A 22,701-nucleotide genomic window follows, 5' to 3' on the forward strand; every position below is an offset into this window, starting at 1 on the left:
ACAATCAGTTATTTTTATGAGATTGTAATGGACTCAGGTAATGGATTGTAACTAACGTTTCTTTTTAAGCTGATGGCCATGTCGCAAAAGCTATTTAAAAAAAATATTGTAGAGTGAAGTTTGAGTGAAATGAATTTGAAATGAATGAATGTATATGTAGTCAATCAATCAAAGTGCAGTGCAGTACCTATTGATAAGTAAGCAAGTTTTCTAAATTATTCTGAAAATATAATTGTTATTACAAAATGTAATATTGTAAGAGGACATTTTATGAGAGATCTACTGTGATAAAACGTCATGCCCTCGAGTAGGATTCGCCTATTTTAATCAACTTTTATTCTCGCCTATTGTTCAAGGAACTTTCGAAAATGTCCTTTTTAAGAGGTTCCGAAAATTATGTGTGGTGTACAACCAGCGTCCTCGGGAAAGGCGCTACCGGCGCCGTGTTCCAGGGTGTCAATAAGAATAACGGGGAACCCGTCGCGGTGAAGACGTTCAATCAGCTGAGTCATATGAGACCTCATGATGTGCAGATGAGAGAGTTTGAAGTACTGAAGAAAGTGAAGCATGAGAATATCGTGAAGCTGCTCGCTATCGAAGAGGAGCAGGAGGGGCGCGGCAAGGTCATAGTGATGGAGCTATGTACAGGGGGTAGTTTGTTTAACATCCTTGATGATCCTGAAAACACATATGGTCTTCAAGAACATGAGTTCTTATTAGTACTTGAGCATCTCACTGCAGGTATGAAACATTTACGGGACAACAACTTAGTGCACAGAGATTTGAAGCCTGGCAACATTATGAAATACATTAATGAAGATGGAACTACCACATACAAGCTGACAGACTTCGGTGCGGCGAGAGAGCTCCAGGAGGAGGAGCAGTTTGTATCACTGTATGGCACTGAGGAGTACCTGCACCCTGACATGTATGAGCGTGCAGTGCTCCGGAAACCAGTGGGAAAGAGCTTTGGTGCTACGGTGGACCTGTGGTCAATAGGAGTCACCCTGTACCACGTGGCTACTGGACAACTGCCATTTAGACCATATGGGGGCAGGAGAAACAAAGAAACTATGTTTTATATCACAACAAAGAAAGCTTCAGGAGTTATTTCTGTAAGTATTATATTTAATGAGATTCGTACTTGACAGATACAATGTCTAGTTTATTTAAAAAAATCAAAACAATTACTTTGACTTTGGTTGAAAGTAGATTAATACAAGATGTAAAAAAGTGTCATTAAATTAATGACTTTCTGAATATTTTAATTTTATTGAATCTTGTTGTTTCAGGGCACACAAACAACAGAAAATGGTCCCATAGAGTGGTCTCGGGAGCTGCCCTCCCACTGTCAGCTGAGTGTCGGGCTCCGTAAGCTGGTTACCCCCCTACTGGCTGGGCTGCTGGAGGTGGACCCACACCGTATCTGGACTTTCGACCGGTTCTTTTCCGAGGTGCAGATGGCCACTTCCACCAAGCCAGTTCACATCTTCCATGTCAATAAAGCTGCTAGCATTAAGGTAGGGTTGTCCTTGACTTAAGTTTACATACATTCATAAGATCACGCCTATTTTCCGTTAGGGTTGGCAGAGACCACGGAAACCACAGAATTCCACTTACTATGATCCTGACAATCCACTTTCGCTTCTTCCAATCTCATCAATGTTTTTTTTTCATGCAACATTCCCCAGTTTAGGGTACTCTTGACTTGGCTCAAGACAGCTTGAGCTGAGTTTAAGCAAAAAATATTTAAATTTTAGGGTGTGTACACACTGTCAAATACGGCGCGAATATGCCTGGTGAAATTCGCGGTGTGTTCGTCTTGGTGAAATTATCGTAGAATTCCATCAAAGGTCGGGACATGTTCATAACTCGTAATTTATATTCGACTTACATGTACAAAAACGCTCGCTCAGTAAAACCGGAAGCGCAAGAACAGCTCGCAAATAGGTACGTATACAGTGCTCGCGTGTTTCTTAAACACTGTCTTCGCCAATGTGTACATAACCTTACGTTTTATAACATTTTAGAAAGTTTGGAACTATAGATAATTACAGCATGTAAAGATAATTGTAAGGCCCAAACTAACTTATATCACGTCACGGAATACATTATTCAGTAGAGTACAGTAGAATACACTGTTCACCTTGGCAGCTGCCATTATAACTTACTAGCTTTTGCCCGCGACTTCGTCCGCGTGGCGTGTTATAAAAGAGAGATCTTTGTGTGTGTGGGAGCGCAATAGCGCATATCAAATTTCAAGCACCTAACTTATGCAGTTTAGATTTTTTCATACAATTTTTTTTCCCGCTAACTCCCGAACTCACACTCACACACACACTCACTCACTTTTTTTTCCCGGTATGCTAGATTGAAAGCATCTATCTTACGCGGTTTCAATTTTTTCATACAAATGTTTTTTCCCGCTAACTCCCGTTTCCGTGGGAATTATGCAATATCCTGTTGCAACTAAGCTTTAAGTTAACTAAGGTACCTGCATGCCAAATTTCAAGCGTCTATCTTAAGTGGTTTAGATTTTTCATACAAAAGTATTTTCCCGCTAATTCTCGTTCCCGTGGGAATTCCGGGAATTCCTTTCTTAGTGCACCTCTACGGTACCTAAGCTCCGTCCCTTCCAAATTTCAAGTGCCTACGTTTAGCCGTTTAGGCTGTGCGTTGATATGTCAGTCAGTCAGTTTCTCCTTTTATATATTTAGATGCTTGTGTTACAATGCAATGCAAACGCAATGGTCGTTGCTTAAGGTCGTCTAGTCGCAGAGCGTGATATTTGGGCATAAGACAATGGAATAAAATCGGCGAGTCCGCTATTCACGGTCTTGCGTAAGGCCTTGTGTGCGTCAAGCTAGCGGCCTCAAAAAAAAATGGGCACGAAAAAATAATTTGACCATACCAAAAAATAGTACTCTTATTGAAAAAAATAGTACCTGTTGTAAAAAAATTAGTACCATCACGGTTCTGGATTTATAGCCATGTTTTATTGCACTTGCTAGCTTGACGGTGAGCGAAATTTGGCGAGAGTTAACGACAAGGTCTTTCGCTTTGATTTAAACGCCAAAAAATAGTATCGAAATAGTACTCACCCCCTGCAAAATACCGAAAGTAGTACTTCAACGGTTCCAAAGTTATAAAGGTAGTTCTTTGATCCCGCTAGCTTGACGTTTTGAAAATACCTATTATCTGGGGAATGCTTGCATACTTCAGTTTGTAACTAATGTCAATAAACTCGTATGAAATAGTACTCCCTACCATCATAATTTGGACCTGATTCTCTTTGTAGAAATATGTCAAAAAGTCATTATAACCTATATCATACATTTATCAAGACGAGTACAGTCGCGAACAAAATTATTACACATGGTCAAGAATGTTGTCAGATTTCAGTATTTTTCCCCATTTTTGGGTAAAAATTGGTGATGTGCCAGGGTTGTCAGATGAAAGTAATATCATTGTTGACACTCTTTGAGTTATTCTACAAATACTGCAAATTGTTTATTAACAAACACTTCGATCCGTAACAAATTCAACATGAAGGTATAAATTATAAAATAAAACAGCAGATTAAAAATGTATTATGATGTATTAAAATCACAGATTGTTTTCGATAAGAACTAGACCCATGCAGCCATTTTCTATTAAAATTAGTGCTTATGGGTGTATGCAATAGGAATTTTTTGTAATAGCAGCACTGAAGTGCAAAGAAATGGTAGGGTAGACCTCCAAAATGGCAATACTTACGAATAAATTGTGAGGTTATGTAATTGTCTACGTGACTGTATCAACAACAAATGTATGGCATAGGTTATGATGATTTTTTTAACATTTCTACAAAGAGAATCGGATCAAAATTATGATGGTAGGGAGTACTATTTCATACGAGTTTATTGACATTAGTTACATACTGAAGTATGCAAGCGTTCCCCAGATAATAGGTATTTTCAAAACGTCAAGCTAGCGGGATCAAAGAACTGCCTTTATAACTTTGGAACCGTTGAAGTACTACTTTCGGTATTTTGCAGGGGGTGAGTACTATTTCGATACTATTTTTTGGCGTTTAAATCAAAGCGAAAGACCTTGTCGTTAACTCTCGCCAAATTTCGCTCACCGTCAAGCTAGCAAGTGCAATAAAACATGGCTATAAATCCAGAACCGTGATGGTACTAATTTTTTTACAACAGGTACTATTTTTTTCAATAAGAGTACTATTTTTTGGTATGGTCAAATTATTTTTTCGTGCCCATTTTTTTTTTGAGGCCGCTAGCTTGACGCACACAAGGCCTTGCGACCTACTTCGGAAACAAAGCTCATTACTACATTGTCTTAGTTAGATCGACAATTGACCGTGTAATTGCGTTGGTTTACGAGTTTGGGCTGATTCGAAGTGTTATATATCTAAAATAATTCTTTATGAAAAGATGTATTGCGAGATATTAATTACATGAATTGAGTTATGTTATCGAGTTTTTTTGAATTAGAATAACACCTGCCTCAACATGACCTGTACTACTTTTATTAATTTGATGCCTCTCACACAATTTACAGTAGAATTTGCCAGTAGAAATCTGGTTAAAGTGACCAAATGCTATGTGTTACGTAATTTGTATTGAAAGGAAAAAATGACTACATGAATAGCTGTCTGTTGGCCCCTTGGCAGGCCCTTCATCTTGATAGCCATTTTATTCGGATACCACTCTTACTAACTTACTAATTACAATTTGTTTACAATGTTGCAGGTGTTCCTGAAGCCGGAGGAAAAGTTCGAGCACTTACAGACGTACATCTGCGAGCAGACGAGCGTCGTCGCTGAGTCGCAGATACTGCTCTACAAGGAAAAACTACTGCTGTCGGAGATCGATGAGAACACACTCGGTAGATATGGAAATACCACCAGAAATTACAGGCTATTCACGTTGGTTGTCTTTAAAAAAGCCATAGTAGTTTTTTAAACAACTCGATTCTTCATTGTTAGATAAATTAAATAGGCATTTAACTTTACTGCATGTGATCTTGTCATACTTACGCCACCTGTCTGTTTACGATAAAAGAGGTCGTTAGGTGCAGACTGGTCACATTTTACCTGACTGCTGAGGAGGGTAATGTTTTATCAGGTGAGATGGTGGTCAAATGCAAACCCAAAGGAAATAAAAAATAGAGTTCTAAGTGGAGAATAAAAGGATGTACGTTTCGCAGGCAAGAGCTACCCGGACACGTCAGCGGAGGAGCCGCTGCTGCTGTTTAACAAGAACAACAACAACGTGAGCATGGCGCCGGAGCCCGACGCGCCCAAGTTCCCCGTCTTCCCCAACATCGTCTCCGTCGAGAACGACGCCACCCAGGCCAAGGTACTACCGCAGTCTAATAAAATAACATAATGCATGTTTGCTTCAGTATATCATTTTTATCTGATCATTTGTCTAACAGCGTTATCCCGTTTTCTTAGGGTTTTAATTAATTTGAACATTTGACAGGTTTTTTTTATTTTACAAAAGTGACTGTCAATCTGACATTCCAACTCTTACAGTGATATGGCTGAACTGAAGTAGTCCACAAGTCCGTGGAGTGGTCATACACAGGCGTTCTCCTCTACCAAAGTATTTGCACATTTGTGCAATCCAAAAGTAGTTGGTAACGTTTATAACGATTTTTAAAATTAATCGTTAAATGCTTCTTAAATGCGTTAAACACAACCATAAAGGGTCGTGTCGCAGCTTTGTAAAATCGGTAGTTAGGTGTTATTTATAACGCGTGGGAGCGGGGAGCGGGGAGCGGGGAGTGCGAGTGAGTAAGCGCGCGGTGTGTGCAGACGGCGTGCAGCGTGGGCCACGTGATCAAGCGGCGCGTGGAGGCGCTGTGCGCCGCGTCCGTGCTGTGCGGCGCCTGCGTGCGGCGCTGGGGCGCGCTCGTCACGCTGCGGCTGCAGGCCGTGGCCGCCAGGGCCGACCAGCTGGCCACGCACAGCGCCAGGTACGTCGCCACCTAACATAACCGACACCATATCGGGACTTCGTAAAGTGACGACAGGGATATCAGAACTACACTTCTCATCAAAAAAATCGAAACACTTCCGTTTTCATTGTTTCTGTCCGAATTTAACACAAAAAAGAATTCATACGATGAAAAAAAAATACATAAATGTATAGCTGGCAGTTTGGCCATTACAGTAATAAGCGAAAATTCTAAATTCAAAATTAGAATTTCATTTGTTTATCTTATAAACGAAATGAATCACTGTTTTGAGACAAATGTGTGTTTAGGGTTGGAGTACATTTAGCGTTTAAAAACTAAAAATTGGCGCCTATCCTTAAACTTTTTGTTTTTTATTTCAATACTGTGACTTTGGGACGTCTGAAAAAAGGTTTTTTTTCTAAAACGTATGGATACTTCGCCCACAGAAACCGCCCAAGTTGTGGCATTGCTGGATTCTGGCCTTAGTCAGCGTGTTGTGGCTGCAAGACTGCATCTAAGCCTGTCATCTGTTCATAGAGTCTATAAACGTTATCGGGAGACTGGTTTGTTCACGCGCCGTTCAGGATCTGGCAGGAATCGGGTCACTTCTGAGCGAGATGATCGATTTATTGTAACAACTTCTTTAAGAAATCGACGCCTTAACGCTTTTCAACTGCAGCAGCGGCTTCGTGTTGTACGAAGGGTGGCTGTAAGTGACTCTACAATTAGAAGAAGGTTGAAGGATCGTGGACTGGTACCGCATAAGCCAGCAAATGGGCCGAAATTAACTGCAGACCATCGAAGAGCGCGCCTTAACTTTGCACGTGAGCACCTAAATTGGTCATACCTACAGTGGAGCAAAGTTCTCTTTTCTGATGAGTGTAAAATTATGCTGTATGGTAACGACGGAAGGAACAAGGTCTACAGAAGAGACGGAGAACGCTATGCACAATGCTGCATTGAAGAAAAGGTCAGCTATGGTGGCGGTTCTGTAGGTATGACCAATTTAGGTGCTCACGTGCAAAGTTAAGGCGCGCTCTTCGATGGTCTGCAGTTAATTTCGGCCCATTTGCTGGCTTATGCGGTACCAGTCCACGATCCTTCAACCTTCTTCTAATTGTAGAGTCACTTACAGCCACCCTTCGTACAACACGAAGCCGCTGCTGCAGTTGAAAAGCGTTAAGGCGTCGATTTCTTAAAGAAGTTGTTACAATAAATCGATCATCTCGCTCAGAAGTGACCCGATTCCTGCCAGATCCTGAACGGCGCGTGAACAAACCAGTCTCCCGATAACGTTTATAGACTCTATGAACAGATGACAGGCTTAGATGCAGTCTTGCAGCCACAACACGCTGACTAAGGCCAGAATCCAGCAATGCCACAACTTGGGCGGTTTCTGTGGGCGAAGTATCCATACGTTTTAGAAAAAAAACCTTTTTTCAGACGTCCCAAAGTCACAGTATTGAAATAAAAAACAAAAAGTTTAAGGATAGGCGCCAATTTTTAGTTTTTAAACGCTAAATGTACTCCAACCCTAAACACACATTTGTCTCAAAACAGTGATTCATTTCGTTTATAAGATAAACAAATGAAATTCTAATTTTGAATTTAGAATTTTCGCTTATTACTGTAATGGCCAAACTGCCAGCTATACATTTATGTATTTTTTTTTCATCGTATGAATTCTTTTTTGTGTTAAATTCGGACAGAAACAATGAAAACGGAAGTGTTTCGATTTTTTTGATGAGAAGTGTATTATGTTTTAACGACCATTTTGTCAATCACATTGACATTTCAATCATTTAATGTAGTTTTATTTGGTTAAGGTTGCACGACGCCGCGCGTGCGTTGGACTTGGCCAACAGCGCTGCGCGAGCGCTGTCGGGGCTGGCGGGCGGCGGCGCGGAGGGCGCGGGCGGCGGGGCGGGCGGCGGGGCGGGCGCGGGGGGCGAGGCGTGGGCGGAGGGCGCGGCGCGCGTGGCGGGCGAGGCCACGTCGCTGCGCGCGGCGGCGGCGGCGCTGGCGGCGCGCCACGCGGCGGGCGCGGCGCTGAGGGCCGAGTGGGACGCGGCCGCGCGGCAGGCGCCCTGCCCCAGCGACCTGCGGCTGCACGTCAAGGCCAGGACGCTCGTCGAACGGTCGCTTACTTCCTTCTGAGCACTCGGACATCTCCGTTGTCCTATGCGTGTCCCTACCGTTCACCGTCTCCGTATTAGGGCCGAGTGTCGGGTGTTCTTATACTTGGGGCTCGGCCCACCCCGTTAGGGATCACGGGCGTGCGTTTACGGCCTTATTGTGTACTCGAACACCCAACCCGATGATTACATAAATATCGTTCCAGTCTGTCCTTCTGTTACACCCCGGACAATTCGTACGAACGACCTCGGTTTACACAGACATGGGACGGAAAGGTTCTGGAGTGGCGACCACGTGTCGGACGACGCTCAGTGGGTAGGCCCGCTACAAGGTGGACCGACGATCTGGTGAAGGTCGCGGGAAGCCGCTGGATGCGGGCAGCGCAGGACCGATCGTCGTGGAGATCCTTGGGGGAGGCCTATGCCCAGCAGTGGGCGTCATACGGCTGATGATATCGAAACGTGCAACTGTGTTTGTGACGTCTAAGGGCTGGCTATTACGATACCTAATATAACTAGCGTTACTTATTTAGGTAGGTAGTATTACCTACGAAAGATGCTTTTACAATACCTAATCAATTAATATTTATTTACCACATTTCAAATTATTAGCATATTTTGATAGAAAATCACCATGAAAAATAAATATTTATAAGCGCCGCGCAGGCGAACCGACGCGGGCAATTACTGTGAGATTAAATATTCGAATCAGACGAAAGAACGTCAACGTCCAATTTCAAAATTCGAACATACAAACTAAAATGATACAAAGCAAAGACAACGGTCCGCGCGCTGCCTTCACGATTCAAGTCTAAACCATGCTCGAGGGGGGGTGAGGTCCTCACACGCTGGGGGAGAGCGGAGAGTTGCCGTTCTATACGACGTAGTATTACTCCTATTTTCTGATGAGATATATCGGTCCGCCCGCAGGCTGCGCGAGTCGTGGCAGCACCTGGTCCGCGACCGCGCCACGCGCTCGCTGACGTACAACGACGAGCAGTTCCACGTGCTGGAGCGCATCACCGTGGCCGAGACCGGGCGCCGAGCGCGGGCCCTGCTGCAGCGGGCGGCGCCGCAGGCTCGCGCTAGGGCGGACGCCATCGCGGACTGGTGAGTGGTATGCGGGACATCTCCGGCGCCCTGCTGCAGCGGGCGCTAGGGCGGACGCTATGCCCTGCTGCAGCGAGCGGAGCTTCTCCTGTTACTTTTCCGAAGTCTCGTGTGACGCAGTTATGCCAATCGTGAGCTCTATCTCTATATCGAGGTCACGCATGCGACAGTGATTCTACATAACATAAACAAAAAAACATAAACAGCCTATATACGTCCCACTGCTGGGCACAGGCCTCCCCTCAATCAACCGGCCGGATTCTACATAAACTACTGAAATTACAAAAACTTGTTTTCAATTTTAACGCAGGACTCTCCCCATTCTGTGACCGAGTCTATTATCTTTTTACTATACTTGTTTGCAGGTATAAAGTGGCGCAGACGCTGTATCTGCAAACCCAAATCCTGGACAAGGATGTGTCGAGCACGGAGCTCAAGCTGCTGGCCCTGGCCGCGCGGCTGCAGGACGCTGAACATCGCACCAGGGCTGCGTTGAATGATGCGCAGGCGCAGGTTGATATACACTTACATAATTCTTCTTCTTAGTGGAAGACCGATTTGACAAACTTAGTGTCAGGATATTATATTGACATGGCTTATGTAAAATACTAAGGGGGTGATTCAGACCATGATTCTGAGTTAATATCAAGTGAGTGCTTAAGCTGAGGGGATGTTTCGGGTGAGACTAATGTAAGGCTGGTGTGACGTGAGACTGATGTAAGGTCGTAAAGATAGGGGCTTCTGGCGGCTCAGTAATATCTGGGATACTAGGGTCTCTGGGGTTGGCGATCACCTCACCAGCCGTACGATGGATGAAGACTAGTTAGAAATTGCGAAATTGTTATATATTTACATTTGGGAATGTTCTTTTTTTGTATCGTAAATAATGTTTGTATATGTCGGCAAAGATAGTTCGGTGGGACTCAGCCATAAGATTAATTTTAAGACCAAATTACGTATCCAAACTCGTGCAATGAACGATTCGATTGGAAAAGGTTTCTGAACGAACTAAAATTTGTCGTTCCAGTTAAACGCATCAAAATTAGCGAGCGAGCCAATAGGCGAGAGAGGCAAGGAAGCGGGCCGGCGGGCGGCGGGGGCGGGCGCGGGGGTGGCGGGGGTGGGCGCTATGGGCGCGGGCGTGCGCGCGCTGCTGGCGGCGCAGGGCGAGCTGGCGGCGGCCGCGGCCGGCAACTCGGCGCTGCTGGCGCGGCTCACGCGCGCCGCCAAGCAGCTGCCGCCCTAGCGCCCGCGGCCCCGCCCCGGCGCGAGTGCCGAAGCCGACGCTTCGACTGCGTCGGACGCGTCCGCCCGAGGCCTTCCAAGTGACCCTAGTGACTGCGACAGCGTCCCCCTAAACTTTAACCGGACGAAATTTGTCCTCGATGTTAAATCTCATCTCGCTCCGCCTCGAGATCCGAACGGCGACGACTGTTCTTCCGACGTGCGCCCCGACGGCGGAGTCGTCCCCGACGAAGTCGACGCGACGCCTCGGAGTAGTTTCGAACCTTCCGTCCCTGACGATGAACCTGTCGATACTGTTATCGAAATAGAGACTCCGAACGGTTTCGATACGAACGGACGAGGTTTCGACCTGAAAGATTGTAACCGAATAGTTTACGACGGCCTTCCGGCACGATTCGTATCGATAAGCGAAGAAGTAGACTGGGTCCCCTCCGCCGCGGAAGCTTCGGCCAGTCCGCAGTGCACGGACAGTTCGTCGGAGAGCACCCCGCCGTGGTCGGGCTCCACGTCGCGCAGCTCCTCGCCCACCGTGCTGTGCGGGGTGGACACGGACCGCACCCACCACTCCCGCGACACCGGCGACACGCAGAAACGAGCCTGTATCCTCGCCTAAGTTCCTTTTCGATGCATTTATAATGTAATAAATTATAAAATAGAATCATAATTTTACTTCCTTCCTTAAGATTCCAAATACAGTAATAATACTAGAAGACTTCTTAAACTTGCTAATCCAATAGGAACGTTTACAAAATATATTGTTACTAGCGGCATTGTTGTTGCATTGGTGTATTATACTGATAGTTACATTGCCAGAGGCTGTATAAAGTATAAAATAACAATAATATAAACACACACAATCGATACCAGTGTAAGTAGATTACCAGTGGTGTGCAGTACGTAAGTGGGTGTCACGTGGTTCCAACACACGGCCAGTGTGTGGCCAGTCACACACATTACACGTAAGGCTGTCGCCAACGACGCATTCCTCACTTGTATTTAATATATCGTAGGCATATAATCCCGGGAGTATGTTCTATTAGTCATAAGTCAACATTGTATACAGGGTGCTCTCTAAATTATAAGAAAAACGCATTATTGTAATTAAGTTTTATTATATAGCAATAAAATTGTAAAAATCGTTTTCTTCACACGAATATTATTGATAGGTTACTCTGTTTGGGAATGTACACATTTTACAACAATAAATGATCTTATACACAATAACCGTCTCTATTGTATTTACAATATTATATTATAGTATAATACTCCGCATGTGATCCCCTAGTGCCTATTTCCCTTACTTACTTTAATTTGTTCCAGTTAACATGTAGTTAGTTCCGAGGTCGTATTAACAAACTAGCAGACCATTCAAGTTTTAATAAAAAAATATATTCTATACCTAATGCATATAGTGCTTTGTAGGGCATTCTATATTCTAATCGACGTTCAAAATGCGGTAATCCATTTACAGCTAAAATTTAATCTATTTATGCATGTGACTTAAAATATTGCTAGAAAATTATTTTTCAGCTATCTAAATAACTCAATAACTTATCATAATTAAATTAAAAGCTTGTCACATAGAAAGATCTACGATCTACTTAGTAAACCGGAATTATACTGTTACAAGAGACGCAATGTGGCGAGCGTCGCCGCCCAGTGGTCACACACTGCGGACATTCTCTATGACGAGCCTTTAAACGTTATACTACCTTGTTTTAAATAACAATATCTACATCGTATTATCCACTGGTATTCTTCTTGTCGTTTCGATTATGTATTATTTCATGTAAGCGACGGGGTGAGACAGTTCATTTTCAGATATATCACAAAAATGACAATGTAAAACAGACTAAAAAATATTTAATTGTTTAAGTGAGATAAATAGGGACATGTGTTTGATGGTGCGCGGGACGGTTCTTAAGAACCCTGACACTCGGGATACCTGCCAACACTACTCACCATATAAACACTAAAATCTACGACGGTGAACGTGTAAGGCTGGTCACACTTTATATGTCTTTCCGTACGAATTCGACTCGTGCGTACACATGATCATCTCAATCTTAATATGACAGCTAGCGCGCCCAAGTTCCGTACGAATCGGTAGTCATAGATCACTTGTCTCACGTATACATGCACGAAATAAATTCATTCGAAAGCTCATCCAATGTGCGACCGGTATGTTAGTGTTGCAGTATGCGATGCTGTGCTCACCCGCGTACACGGCGGCCCTCGCCGCTACGGCTACGAGCCCCCCCTGGGCGCGCAGCCCCGCTACGAGCCCCCCCTGGGCGCGCAGCCCCGCTACGAGCCCCCCCTGGGCGCGCAGCCCCGCTACGAGCCCCCCCTGGGCGCGCAGCCCCGCGGCCGCTCCAGCATGGCGTGGCTGCGACGCGCCGCCTGCACGCGCTTGAACTCGGCCAGCAGCTCGTCCCAGGGGATGGCGGCGGCCGGCCCCGCGGGCGGCGCGCGGCTCCTGCGCGGCGTCGTCACATCAACAACAATACTAAGCATACACGCACCGCGCCCCAGTCTTACTTTAAATGGTCGTAAGCCGCGGGCGGGAACAATTACATTTTTGTATGAGTGTGACTGGCAGTTAGCGTTGCACTACATAGCGTGCTAATGAAATAAACAATTAGATACAAGTAGTCTAGATGATGGGAGTAAGGGGAGAACGGAGCATAACATCTATTCCGGCCCAACTGTCAACCTCACCTGCACGCGCCGAAAGGCGACGGCGACCAATGGGTTTCCGTGGTGCTCCCTGCTAGACAACAGACGGGGTTCTGACGACCGAGCAATGGCGGTATAACCATGCACCTCTATCGGGTAACCGTAGGGAAGAGGCAACAGCGACCTTGGGATCTAAATAACCCCTAAAATGGCTGGTGCAGAAGGCAACGGGAAACCACTACACTATTATTTCCCTAGAAGTTAGCTTTATGAATGAACAAGTCTTATATAGCCATGGCCCCGAGTTCCCGGCGTCCCTTAAGTGGGACAGGGGTGCGAAGAATCTCCGGGCGGAAAACACTTAAGGCAGGGACATGGAATGTGAGAAGTCTGAGGCAGGAGGAGTCTAGATGCAAACGATAGTAGTTGCTCAACACACTAACACTCCTTTAGAGGTATGAGATGGCCCTATAGTGAGTATAGCGCAAATGGTGTCGTGTAAAGGTAAGGCAGGCAATACAGACGGCTGCAGCTGGTGGTCGAGCGGCGCGCACTGCAGGCGCCGGCGCAGCGTGTGGAAGGCGTCGGACTGCGGCAGCAGCATCAGCAGCCCGTACAGCGCGCCGCGCAGCTCGCTTGCGCCCGGCCCGCCCAGCAGCTCCAGCCGCAGGTCTGCGGGGCACTCGGCTCAGCCTCCGTACGCCGTATCGGCGCACAGTGGCGGACACTCGTATCTACGCTCACGCTATCACGCCTATTACGGCGCAACGCTGTTGCGTGAGGGTGTACAAGGTACGTGCACATATTCTTAGTCGGTTTTTTTAGAAATCAATCGTGATTTGAATGATTGTCGTTCAATTACCATTTACATATTCTAAAGTTATCACTTCACGCTACATTTTCCAAGAAATAGGCATAGTAAGATCTTTGATATATACGAATACTTACATGCGAATATGGGAGATTCTATAAGTTGCACCAGCTTGTCTACTTCAGTGAGGAAATCCACCGTGATCTCCAGGTCGCCGCTGAAATCTGGCTAAGGAAATATATTCTATTTTTTTTATACAGGGTGTTAGAGACATCGTAACGAAAAGTTTGAGGGATGATTCAGACCATGATTCTGAAATGATATTAAGTGGAATTTTCTGTCGCAAAAGTATGAAAAAATATTCATGAATTTTCCGAAAGGAAATTCCACTTGATATCAAGTTTCGTTTTCGTTACGGTGTCACTCATACCCGTACGTACTCGCACGGCTACCTGTATGTACTTGTACGGGGTGTAAGTGACATCGTAACGAATACTAAAGGGGATAATTCAACTCATGATTCTGAGGTAATACCAAGTGGAAATTTCCATCTTTTACAAATAGGTACAAATGTAATAAAGGATACAATGTGGCGATGAGCTGGTTGCAGTGGTGGTAGTTGTGGGTGAGCAGGCAGAGCGCCAGCAGCGACACGCCGCTGTGGCACCAGCACGAGTACAGCGCCTTGAACAGCTCGTGCGTCGCCTGCGACAGCCAGCACGCGGGTCACCGGCGGCGGCCACAGCTACCACAGGCATGGGCCCGCACTAGCTGCAGCTACACCTCCACTGGGCGTTGCACCACATCTGGCAGCACGGAACCGCAACTGTTCCGCCAGTGCTGCAGCACGCTGTCGCGTTCTTTTGCATTTGGTGTGCTCACAGCATAGCGTGCGACAGCGTACTGTCGATTGCACATTCTCTTTTTCTCGCTCTAGCTAATAACGGTTCCGAGTGACAGAAGAGAACAGAAGCATGGGAAAGTGCGATGCGGTGCGGCCAAATGTAGTTCAGCCCTTAAAACGGAATCGGAGTGAAACGTTTCAAGAAGTTTCATTGTAGGGGCATATTCCACCTTCACCTCGTAAAGACCACTACTAGGTACTAGTAAACTGAAGTGGATCACTAATCGACGAATCCGCGACGGACGTTGGCAACCCTTTGCGCTTCAATGTCGCTCAAATGGAAACGCAGCTTTAAGGTTACCAAAAAGTTAAAAAAAACTTTTGCGTTGATGTGGCGGGCCGGTGTCGGTACCTGTGTGTCGAAGGCGCGCAGCTGGTGCCGCAGGTGGTAGAGCTCTTGCGCGGTGAGCAGCAGCGTGCTGAGCACGGGCACCATGGTGGCCGCGAAGCCGGGCTCCGCCTCGCGCCGCAGCACCTGCGACACGGCGCGGTACACCGCCTCCGCGCTCAGCAGCACGCACAGCTGCCTGCACCACAAGCCTCGCGCTCACACACCCGCCACGCCCGCCCGGGGCTTGCACTTACGGTACAGATCGACACGTCACCGCCGCCTGCACGCGGTCTATCCCTCAAACTGTTAAAATCCTTTATAGAGTTATGAGAAACAAAAAAGGACGTAGGCATCAAAAATTCCGATATGAAAGATCCTATCCAGTGATGTGTGATCCTTTGTATCGGAATTACATTCCTACGTCTTTTTTTGATTCTCATATCTCTACATCATCATGTCCGCTTACCTTTCATCTCATATCGCTATAAAGGATTTTAACACTTTAAAAGATCGAACGTGTACAGGTGGCAGTGATGTATCGATCTCTATTATAACCTACCCAAACGTCACTAAAGGAAGCAGTCTTTACGACACGTAGGTACATGACCTACTACTATTACACTATACAACATATAATAACTTAAACATTGTATATACGTCCCACCGTTGGGAAAAAGCACAGCACCGGCCTGCCGTCACCCACGCAGTCAGGCATTCATGAATATCGTGGTCGGCAATAACAATGTGTCGTCACTAGCCTGATGATGAAGGCGCCGCGGTCCTCGAGCAGGTTCTCGTCGGCCGCCAGCAGCCGCAGCAGCGCGCGCAGGAACCGGTAGTAGTACGGGCTCGACTCCAGCTCGCCTGCACCGTCACATACACCGTACATCTCATTAACATACCATACAATTAACAAGGGATACTCTCCGCCCCGCACCGCTCCGAGCTACCTCACCTCACCCCCGACAATTCACCTGTGCAGTGTCTGTCCGGAGCGTGTCATTACCTCATTAGACTAAATGACAACTTGGGCACAAACATGGTGTAATGGGCTACTTGACAACCTAGTCGTACGTCAAAACGAAAGTTCGCTCTGGAGTTTGTATGGAAATACTGTCTTGTGACGTCGTCAATAAACACGGTCAAACGTCGTACTCATACATACATACATACATAAACTCACGCCTATTTCCCACCGGGGTAAGCAGAGACTATAGAATTCCATTTGCTTCGATCCTGACACACTTCTCTTGCTTCCTCCACATTCATCAATCGCTTCATACACGCACGCCGGTTCAGAGTAGATCGTATTGAACCTTTTCTAAGGACATCTCCAATTTGGTCTTCATAAGTCCTTCTCGGTCTACCTCACTCATCGGTCGGTCGGTCGTACTCATCGTTACTCGATTTATAAACAAAATTCGAAAATAAGCCGCACAGTAAAACGACGTAGATTGATTTTTGACTATCTACGACCGGCTTCTATTTTTAGATTATCATTTTATACTTTATCTTTGACCCAGTCAAATACCCTATAATCACTAAGGGCGTGTTTGACAGGCGATAAACTGTTAGATAGTGTTGTGGCACACGTTTAGTGTGGAGCCCGCCAGGCGTGCTGTAGGTGTGTACCGTCGGTGGCGGAGCAGGAGCAGACCTCGGCCAGCACGGCCAGGCCGCGGCGCACCACGTCGTCGGCGCCGTCCGCCAGCGACGCCGTCACGGCGCCCCACAGGCACTCCGTCTGCTTCACCATCTGGACACAACGGCGCCGGCTGTCAACGTGCGGCCTCAGGGCGCGCCTCCACTCTCGTGGAATCGGAGCGAACGGAACCGGGATTATTTTTAGGGTTCCAGTCCTATCGATAGTCCGCCCGATTTTGAGAGGGATGAATATTTTAATCAGGAAAAGTAGCCAGTTAAAATTTAACAAATAATCAGTTACTATGGCTAACTTACTAACACATAATAAAAAAAAATCATACCTCTGTGGGCAGCTTATTGTAGAGATGTAGTATCCAATCTAGCGCAGCAACTTTGGTGTGCACGGAGTTGTGGTGCAGCATCTGTGTGAGCACGCCCACCAGCGCCTGCAGCTGCAGCCGGCCCCCCTCCTCGCCGCCGCCCCCCTCCGCCTCCGCCGGGGGAGCCCCGCCATCGGGCGGCGGCGTGCCCCCCGGCTCGGGCACCACCAGCTTCGTCAGCTGGAAATTCACTGTCGCCGCCGTCTCTCTTATGCCTGATGCTGAGCTCAGGATTATCATATTGTGCCACAGTCGAGAATAGATTGGTCGACCGAAAAGCGCGGCGTTTGTTATATACGAACGAATATACACACAATATACGATGCGTCTATCGGTCGAAGCCCGTTGAATTTATCGCGACCCGTTTAAGTGTACAACGCGCAACCTCCTTATTGGCAGGCCTCTACTTAAGGGCGGCACTTTGGATGCGTTTTCGTGCGAATCGATTCTTGTGTACACGTAGGGTACGAACAATCTATGAACGTCGACCAACTCGCATCCAATTTGAGCACTCTCATGGTGTTCACAATCTCACTCAGTGTGCGTACTTACAAGGTTGGTATTATTCGTGTACATACGTATACACACGAGTCGAATTAGTACGGTAACATATAAATTTACAGTACGCAAGGCATTATTTGTACAGGTAATACGTATATTAATATAGGATAGGTGATAGGTATATTAATAAAGGATACTCTTTCGTGGCTCGTCAGCATAGGCGAGGCAGGGCAGCACGGCGCACAGGATGCCCGACGCGTACGGCAGCATGGCCGCGCCCGCCAGCTCCACGAACTCCTTGATCCACGTGATGGCCGTCAGCTGGCGCGTCACAACAGACACGTTCAATACGAGCGCACCACGCACGCGTACACTTACGTACGGCTGCACTTTGGACGCGTCGTCGTAACAAGTCAACGAACGAAGACTAAATCAAATCATAAGATAACGCGTCCTAGGCACGACAAGCCTTTTTCAGGCAGGTTTTTTTTTCAGTTAAAATATTCTATTCTATACAAGATTTTGAACGAAATGCTGAGAAACTGCTCACGATATTTTTTAAGCGAATATACATTTCCGCAACGTCGTCTTTGTAACTTGTCGTAATATAAAGGTCCTGACACATGCTAGAATAGCAATAAACTATATATTACTGACCTGTGCGAGCTCCTCGTTGGACTGCGCATGCGTGATGAGTATGTTGATCATGGCTTGGAAGTCGACGCGCGCCGGCTGCTTCTTGATGCTGCGCAGGAACTCCGACAGCTGCACGTCGCACCTGAACACATGTTCACAGGTCACTGTGGGTAGGTACAAATGTACGAGGAGACTTTACCAATATAAAATATAGCCTTAAAAGTAGGCGATGAGACATGCACAGGACAAGGAAAGAATGGCGTAAAAGAGAGAAGGCCTATATCAGCAGAAGGTGGATATACATATATAGGTATCTCACATGCGTCGTATCTCCGGGTTAGCGTCATCGAGCATCTTGAACAGTCCATCCAGCAGGTCGGGCAGGTGCGGTATGAGGTCGATGTCGGGCACGGCATCCAGCACACACACCCACGACACGAGGAACTGTCGCGCGAACGCGTTGCGCGTGTACATGCGCTCGCGCAACATCGGGATGAACGCCGCCAGCTCGAACATAGAGCTCTCCGTTACTATATCCTGGAAGAGAGATCCGGTGTCTTGAGAAAATTACGACCTTAACATCACGTAACTTAACGCAAAAAAAATAAGGTCCGATATGATTTTAAATGTATCCAGAAACCCAATGGAGTAGGCTGATATACTCCACGTTCATAACATTTTCTCAACAAACAATTTAAATGCAATGGAAAGAATTCAATGATAGAAATCCCAACAAAGCGTGCTGCCGTTAGTAGATTACACGCTTCTTCTTTTCATAAAACCGAAACAGGACCTAGTTCAGCAGACATACTAGTAACCCCTGAAACACTAAACTTGTTATTATTATATACTACTTTGTGCTTATTTTTGTTAAGTCTCCATACCTATACTATTATGAAAGTTTCACGGCGTAATGGCGCTTCTGCGCTGTAATGTCGTGAAATGTAAATAATGAAATGAATATTTATATTACGATATGAAAGTTACATTATTAATTAGCATAGTATTTATTACAAGTGTATTTTTATAATTTACCTATGATCTCACAATAATACTGCGTAAATGAACCGGATGACTACTGATACTGGAAATATATTTAAGGATGATAATATTAAATATAAATAACTTTGTATTTTATTTAATGATCCTCCAGTTCATTGAGGGAAGGCCTGCGCCCTGCAGTGCTATTTATGTTATGTGTTGTATTTTAAAAATGGTTCTGTTATTGTTTTACCATGACTCAGTTCATCATTGGATATTCCCATTATTAATGGGAAATATTGATCAACCATACATACAATGGAGACCATTGACAATTTACTTTTTAGATGCCAATGAAAAATTCCATTGTGTCAAAAGTAAACCTACTCATTGCAGTAAAGCTAACAGCTCTCTGAAATGTGACTCCATGCGACTTTTTTTTTCAGATGTGACCTTATTCTGATACTGGCGTGCATGCTTAATATTATGTCATCAGTACAATTGCCACCTCAAGTTGATCGCACGAGTTATAATTATAATATACAATAATATAATACCTTGACAAGCCTGTCGAGCAACTCGGCGGCTTGCTTGACCTGCGGCTCGGGATCGGCCGCGAGTCGCGCCAGCGCGTCGAACACGAGCGGGAAATGCGCCAGCGCCGCGCCGCGCGCTATTTTCACGACGTTGAACAGCGCCTCCGTCGCCTGGTAGCGGACGCGCGACTCGCTCTCGCTGAAGCACGCCACTATCGGGTGGATCAGCTCTGGCAGGTACGAGACGCAACCCTGTATGAACAATACATTACAATACAAATACACTTAGAAAGATATAGCCTTTATTATGAACTTATTCTAACAAAAAACAAACATTTTTTTTAATATTTATTTTTTAACTTTAACTTAATATTTAGAAAAAAAATTATTTAATTATAAAAATGTTATTTATCTTCTTCGTCCATTTGTCTTCTGACAAAGGCCTCCTCGAGCTCTTTCCACTTATCCCTGTCTCTCGCCAGCCTTCTCCACATATTTCCTGCTGTATTATTTCTTCTTCCCATATCTTAATTGGTCTTCCTCTCTTTCTTATTCCATATCTGGGGTACCACTCAGTTACGTCTTTTGTCCATTTCTCAATTTTTTCTCGCATCATATGTCCAGACCAATGCCATTTAATTTTTCTTATGTGTTCTGTTATGTCTTTGACCTTCGTCTTTTTCCTTATATCGGTCAGTCTCACTCTGTCTTTTCTTCTAACATTTAGGATGCTCCTCTCCATACTTTTCTGACAAATTTGATTTTTTTTGCACTTTATTGCACCAAAATAAAAAGAAATAATTACAAAAAGACTCTTAACTAAGTACATGGCAAACATACTGTTATGTACAGAAATGGACATATTGATAGAATTAAATAATAAATATATTACAAATTGGGGTACACAGAGTGCCAATTTCTGCGAAGATAATTTAAAGGCAGCATTTGATTTGCCCATTGATTTGGCATGCACTGCTTGACTAAAAGAGTAGTACCCATTTTCTTTAGTTTGTCAACTGTACAGTGACAATGATGCCATTCTGCATCACAGTCATGCAATGCCAAAAAATACTCTCTCTTTTAAATATATCTTATGTAGAAAATGATTATAAATAAGTTCAGCAAAATTTACTGGCCTTGCTGCATGGCAACTGCATCTCGCGTGCCAGGAATTGTATCGAGGGCTTGGACCAAGAGACGTGCAATGTCTATCTCAATAGATAGCATTTGCTGTGTTTATTGGTCAAAACCCTCGATATGATTGTAGTTTGGTTGCCGTTGTCGTGCTTCATATTGAAATTGAGAAAGATAACTAATGCACTATTAAAAAACGTCAAAAAGCAGTTTGTTTTTTGTTAGAATAAGTTCATAATAAAGGCTACATCTATCTACTTGTATGATTTAAGTACAATTAGTTAATATCAAATCAATAAAATCTCTCCCAAATTAAAAAACAAATATACAATTACAAAAATTCTGTCATAACAGCAACATCCCAGGGTCTGCGGCGCGGTCTGACTATATCATGTCTATCTACATAGATAGCATTCACTGCCGTGTGGTTGAGGAGGCGACCCTATAGGATGTAATAGGGACCTATTTAGGTTGCTTAATTCATTTTTCGAATCAAAATATTTACTTTGAAACGCCGCCTGAATACCGATATACGAGAGGAATAATACAAATGTACGGTAAAGCTAGGCTAAAGGGTAACAGAATAATCTGGTTCTAAAGTTATTTGACCTTGCCCAGACCCACGGCCACAGAGGAGAGTCCCATGAGCGCCCCGTTCTTGACGTTGGGGTTGGTGGAAGCCATCAGGTCCTGCCCCAGCACTCGGATCAGCCGCTTGATCTGGCTCGTGTTGTTCGCGTCGCTAAAGTCTTTCACCATCCTGAAAACACACATGTTTGCTGAAAAAATAACGTTTCTTAAGTAGCAATTATTCTAACCATTGCATAGAAGAATCTAATGTTATGACTGTCCACAAAACAAGGAAGAATATCACAGCAAACCAGCTCATACTTCTCTATTTCAACGCCGGCGAATTTTCTTTTGTCATATATCTTATCACATAGCCCGCGGACGCAGGCTATGCTTAAGGGTGCGTAGTCTCTCTCCGACATGGTTAATATCTGTTTTCCATTAGTTTTACGCCAAATGTTTGTCGAAAAACGAAATCCAAGATGATTGAACCGACCACCCACAGACCCACTTATCAATTGTCAAACAAAACAATAGCGATGGGCGTTATTAACCATAACTGGTTATATATGCAGTTACGAGCTCGAACAGTGATCACTCGTTTTCCACTACAACAAAAACTAGTGATATTCATAACGCCATTTAAACGATCGAAATAGGCATCAGTCTTCAATAACTCTTTTAATCACAACGCCATAAAGTTAAATCGAATTCACTCTTATGTTTAAGGCATAGCGTCGATGTTTGGCTACTTTCACTACTCACGCAAAATCACTGGTTTTACAATACGTGTGCGTGAAGAAGAATTAAGTTATACTGCTACCTAACCAAACGATTTTACGTTACAATTATCACGTTTGCTTCAGAACGTTGTGAAAATAACTAGTTATAAAAATCACTAGTTAAGAAACTAGTTATTGGAAATCACATAACGCTTACGTTACGTTATCTCAAAAACCGATAACGACCCATCGCTACAAAACAAAAGTCAACGTCACTATTATAGTTTTTGACTGTTCAATTTTAGTTTAAAAATCGAAACAATAATTATATTTTGTGGTTTTTGTTTGGCTAATTGGCCGGCTATTACACGTGCATGTTCAAATTATTATAATTATTATTATTTTAATAATTCGGTGA

General features: G+C 44.8%; 2 protein-coding genes across 4 annotated transcripts; one reads left to right on the plus strand and one right to left on the minus strand.

Moving 5' to 3' along the window:
• The first annotated feature begins 30 nt into the window (after nucleotides 1-30).
• Nucleotides 31-10,455, plus strand: LOC126374595 (inhibitor of nuclear factor kappa-B kinase subunit epsilon). Its single transcript, XM_050021285.1, has 9 exons — nucleotides 31-1,115; nucleotides 1,293-1,520; nucleotides 4,752-4,887; nucleotides 5,209-5,360; nucleotides 5,822-5,982; nucleotides 7,791-8,102; nucleotides 9,030-9,209; nucleotides 9,575-9,722; nucleotides 10,237-10,455. Exons 1-9 carry the CDS (start codon nucleotides 369-371, stop codon nucleotides 10,453-10,455), a joined length of 2,283 nt encoding a protein of 760 aa, XP_049877242.1. The 5' UTR covers nucleotides 31-368.
• Nucleotides 10,456-11,546: 1,091 nt separating this feature from the next.
• LOC126374325 (protein VAC14 homolog) lies at nucleotides 11,547-22,517 on the minus strand. 3 transcript variants are annotated; one of them, XM_050020892.1, is made up of 14 exons: nucleotides 21,883-22,517; nucleotides 21,601-21,751; nucleotides 19,879-20,109; nucleotides 18,660-18,877; nucleotides 18,362-18,482; nucleotides 17,902-18,001; nucleotides 17,165-17,418; nucleotides 16,812-16,935; nucleotides 15,938-16,043; nucleotides 15,201-15,375; nucleotides 14,531-14,649; nucleotides 14,082-14,161; nucleotides 13,658-13,805; nucleotides 11,547-12,933 (listed from the first exon to the last, which is right to left on the minus strand). In XM_050020892.1, the coding sequence occupies exons 1-14, from the start codon at nucleotides 21,981-21,983 to the stop codon at nucleotides 12,792-12,794; spliced, it is 2,070 nt and encodes a 689-aa protein (XP_049876849.1). In that variant the 5' UTR covers nucleotides 21,984-22,517; the 3' UTR covers nucleotides 11,547-12,791. The 3 variants fall into 3 exon arrangements, with proteins under 3 accessions (XP_049876849.1, XP_049876846.1, XP_049876848.1); XM_050020889.1 differs by having other exon boundaries at nucleotides 17,902-18,025; nucleotides 21,883-22,516; XM_050020891.1 differs by having other exon boundaries at nucleotides 15,201-15,371; nucleotides 15,934-16,043; nucleotides 17,902-18,025; nucleotides 21,883-22,516.
• Nucleotides 22,518-22,701: the final 184 nt, after the last annotated feature.

This window comes from Pectinophora gossypiella, chromosome 17 (assembly GCF_024362695.1).
Source record: "Pectinophora gossypiella chromosome 17, ilPecGoss1.1, whole genome shotgun sequence".
NCBI lineage: Eukaryota > Metazoa > Arthropoda > Insecta > Lepidoptera > Gelechiidae > Pectinophora > Pectinophora gossypiella.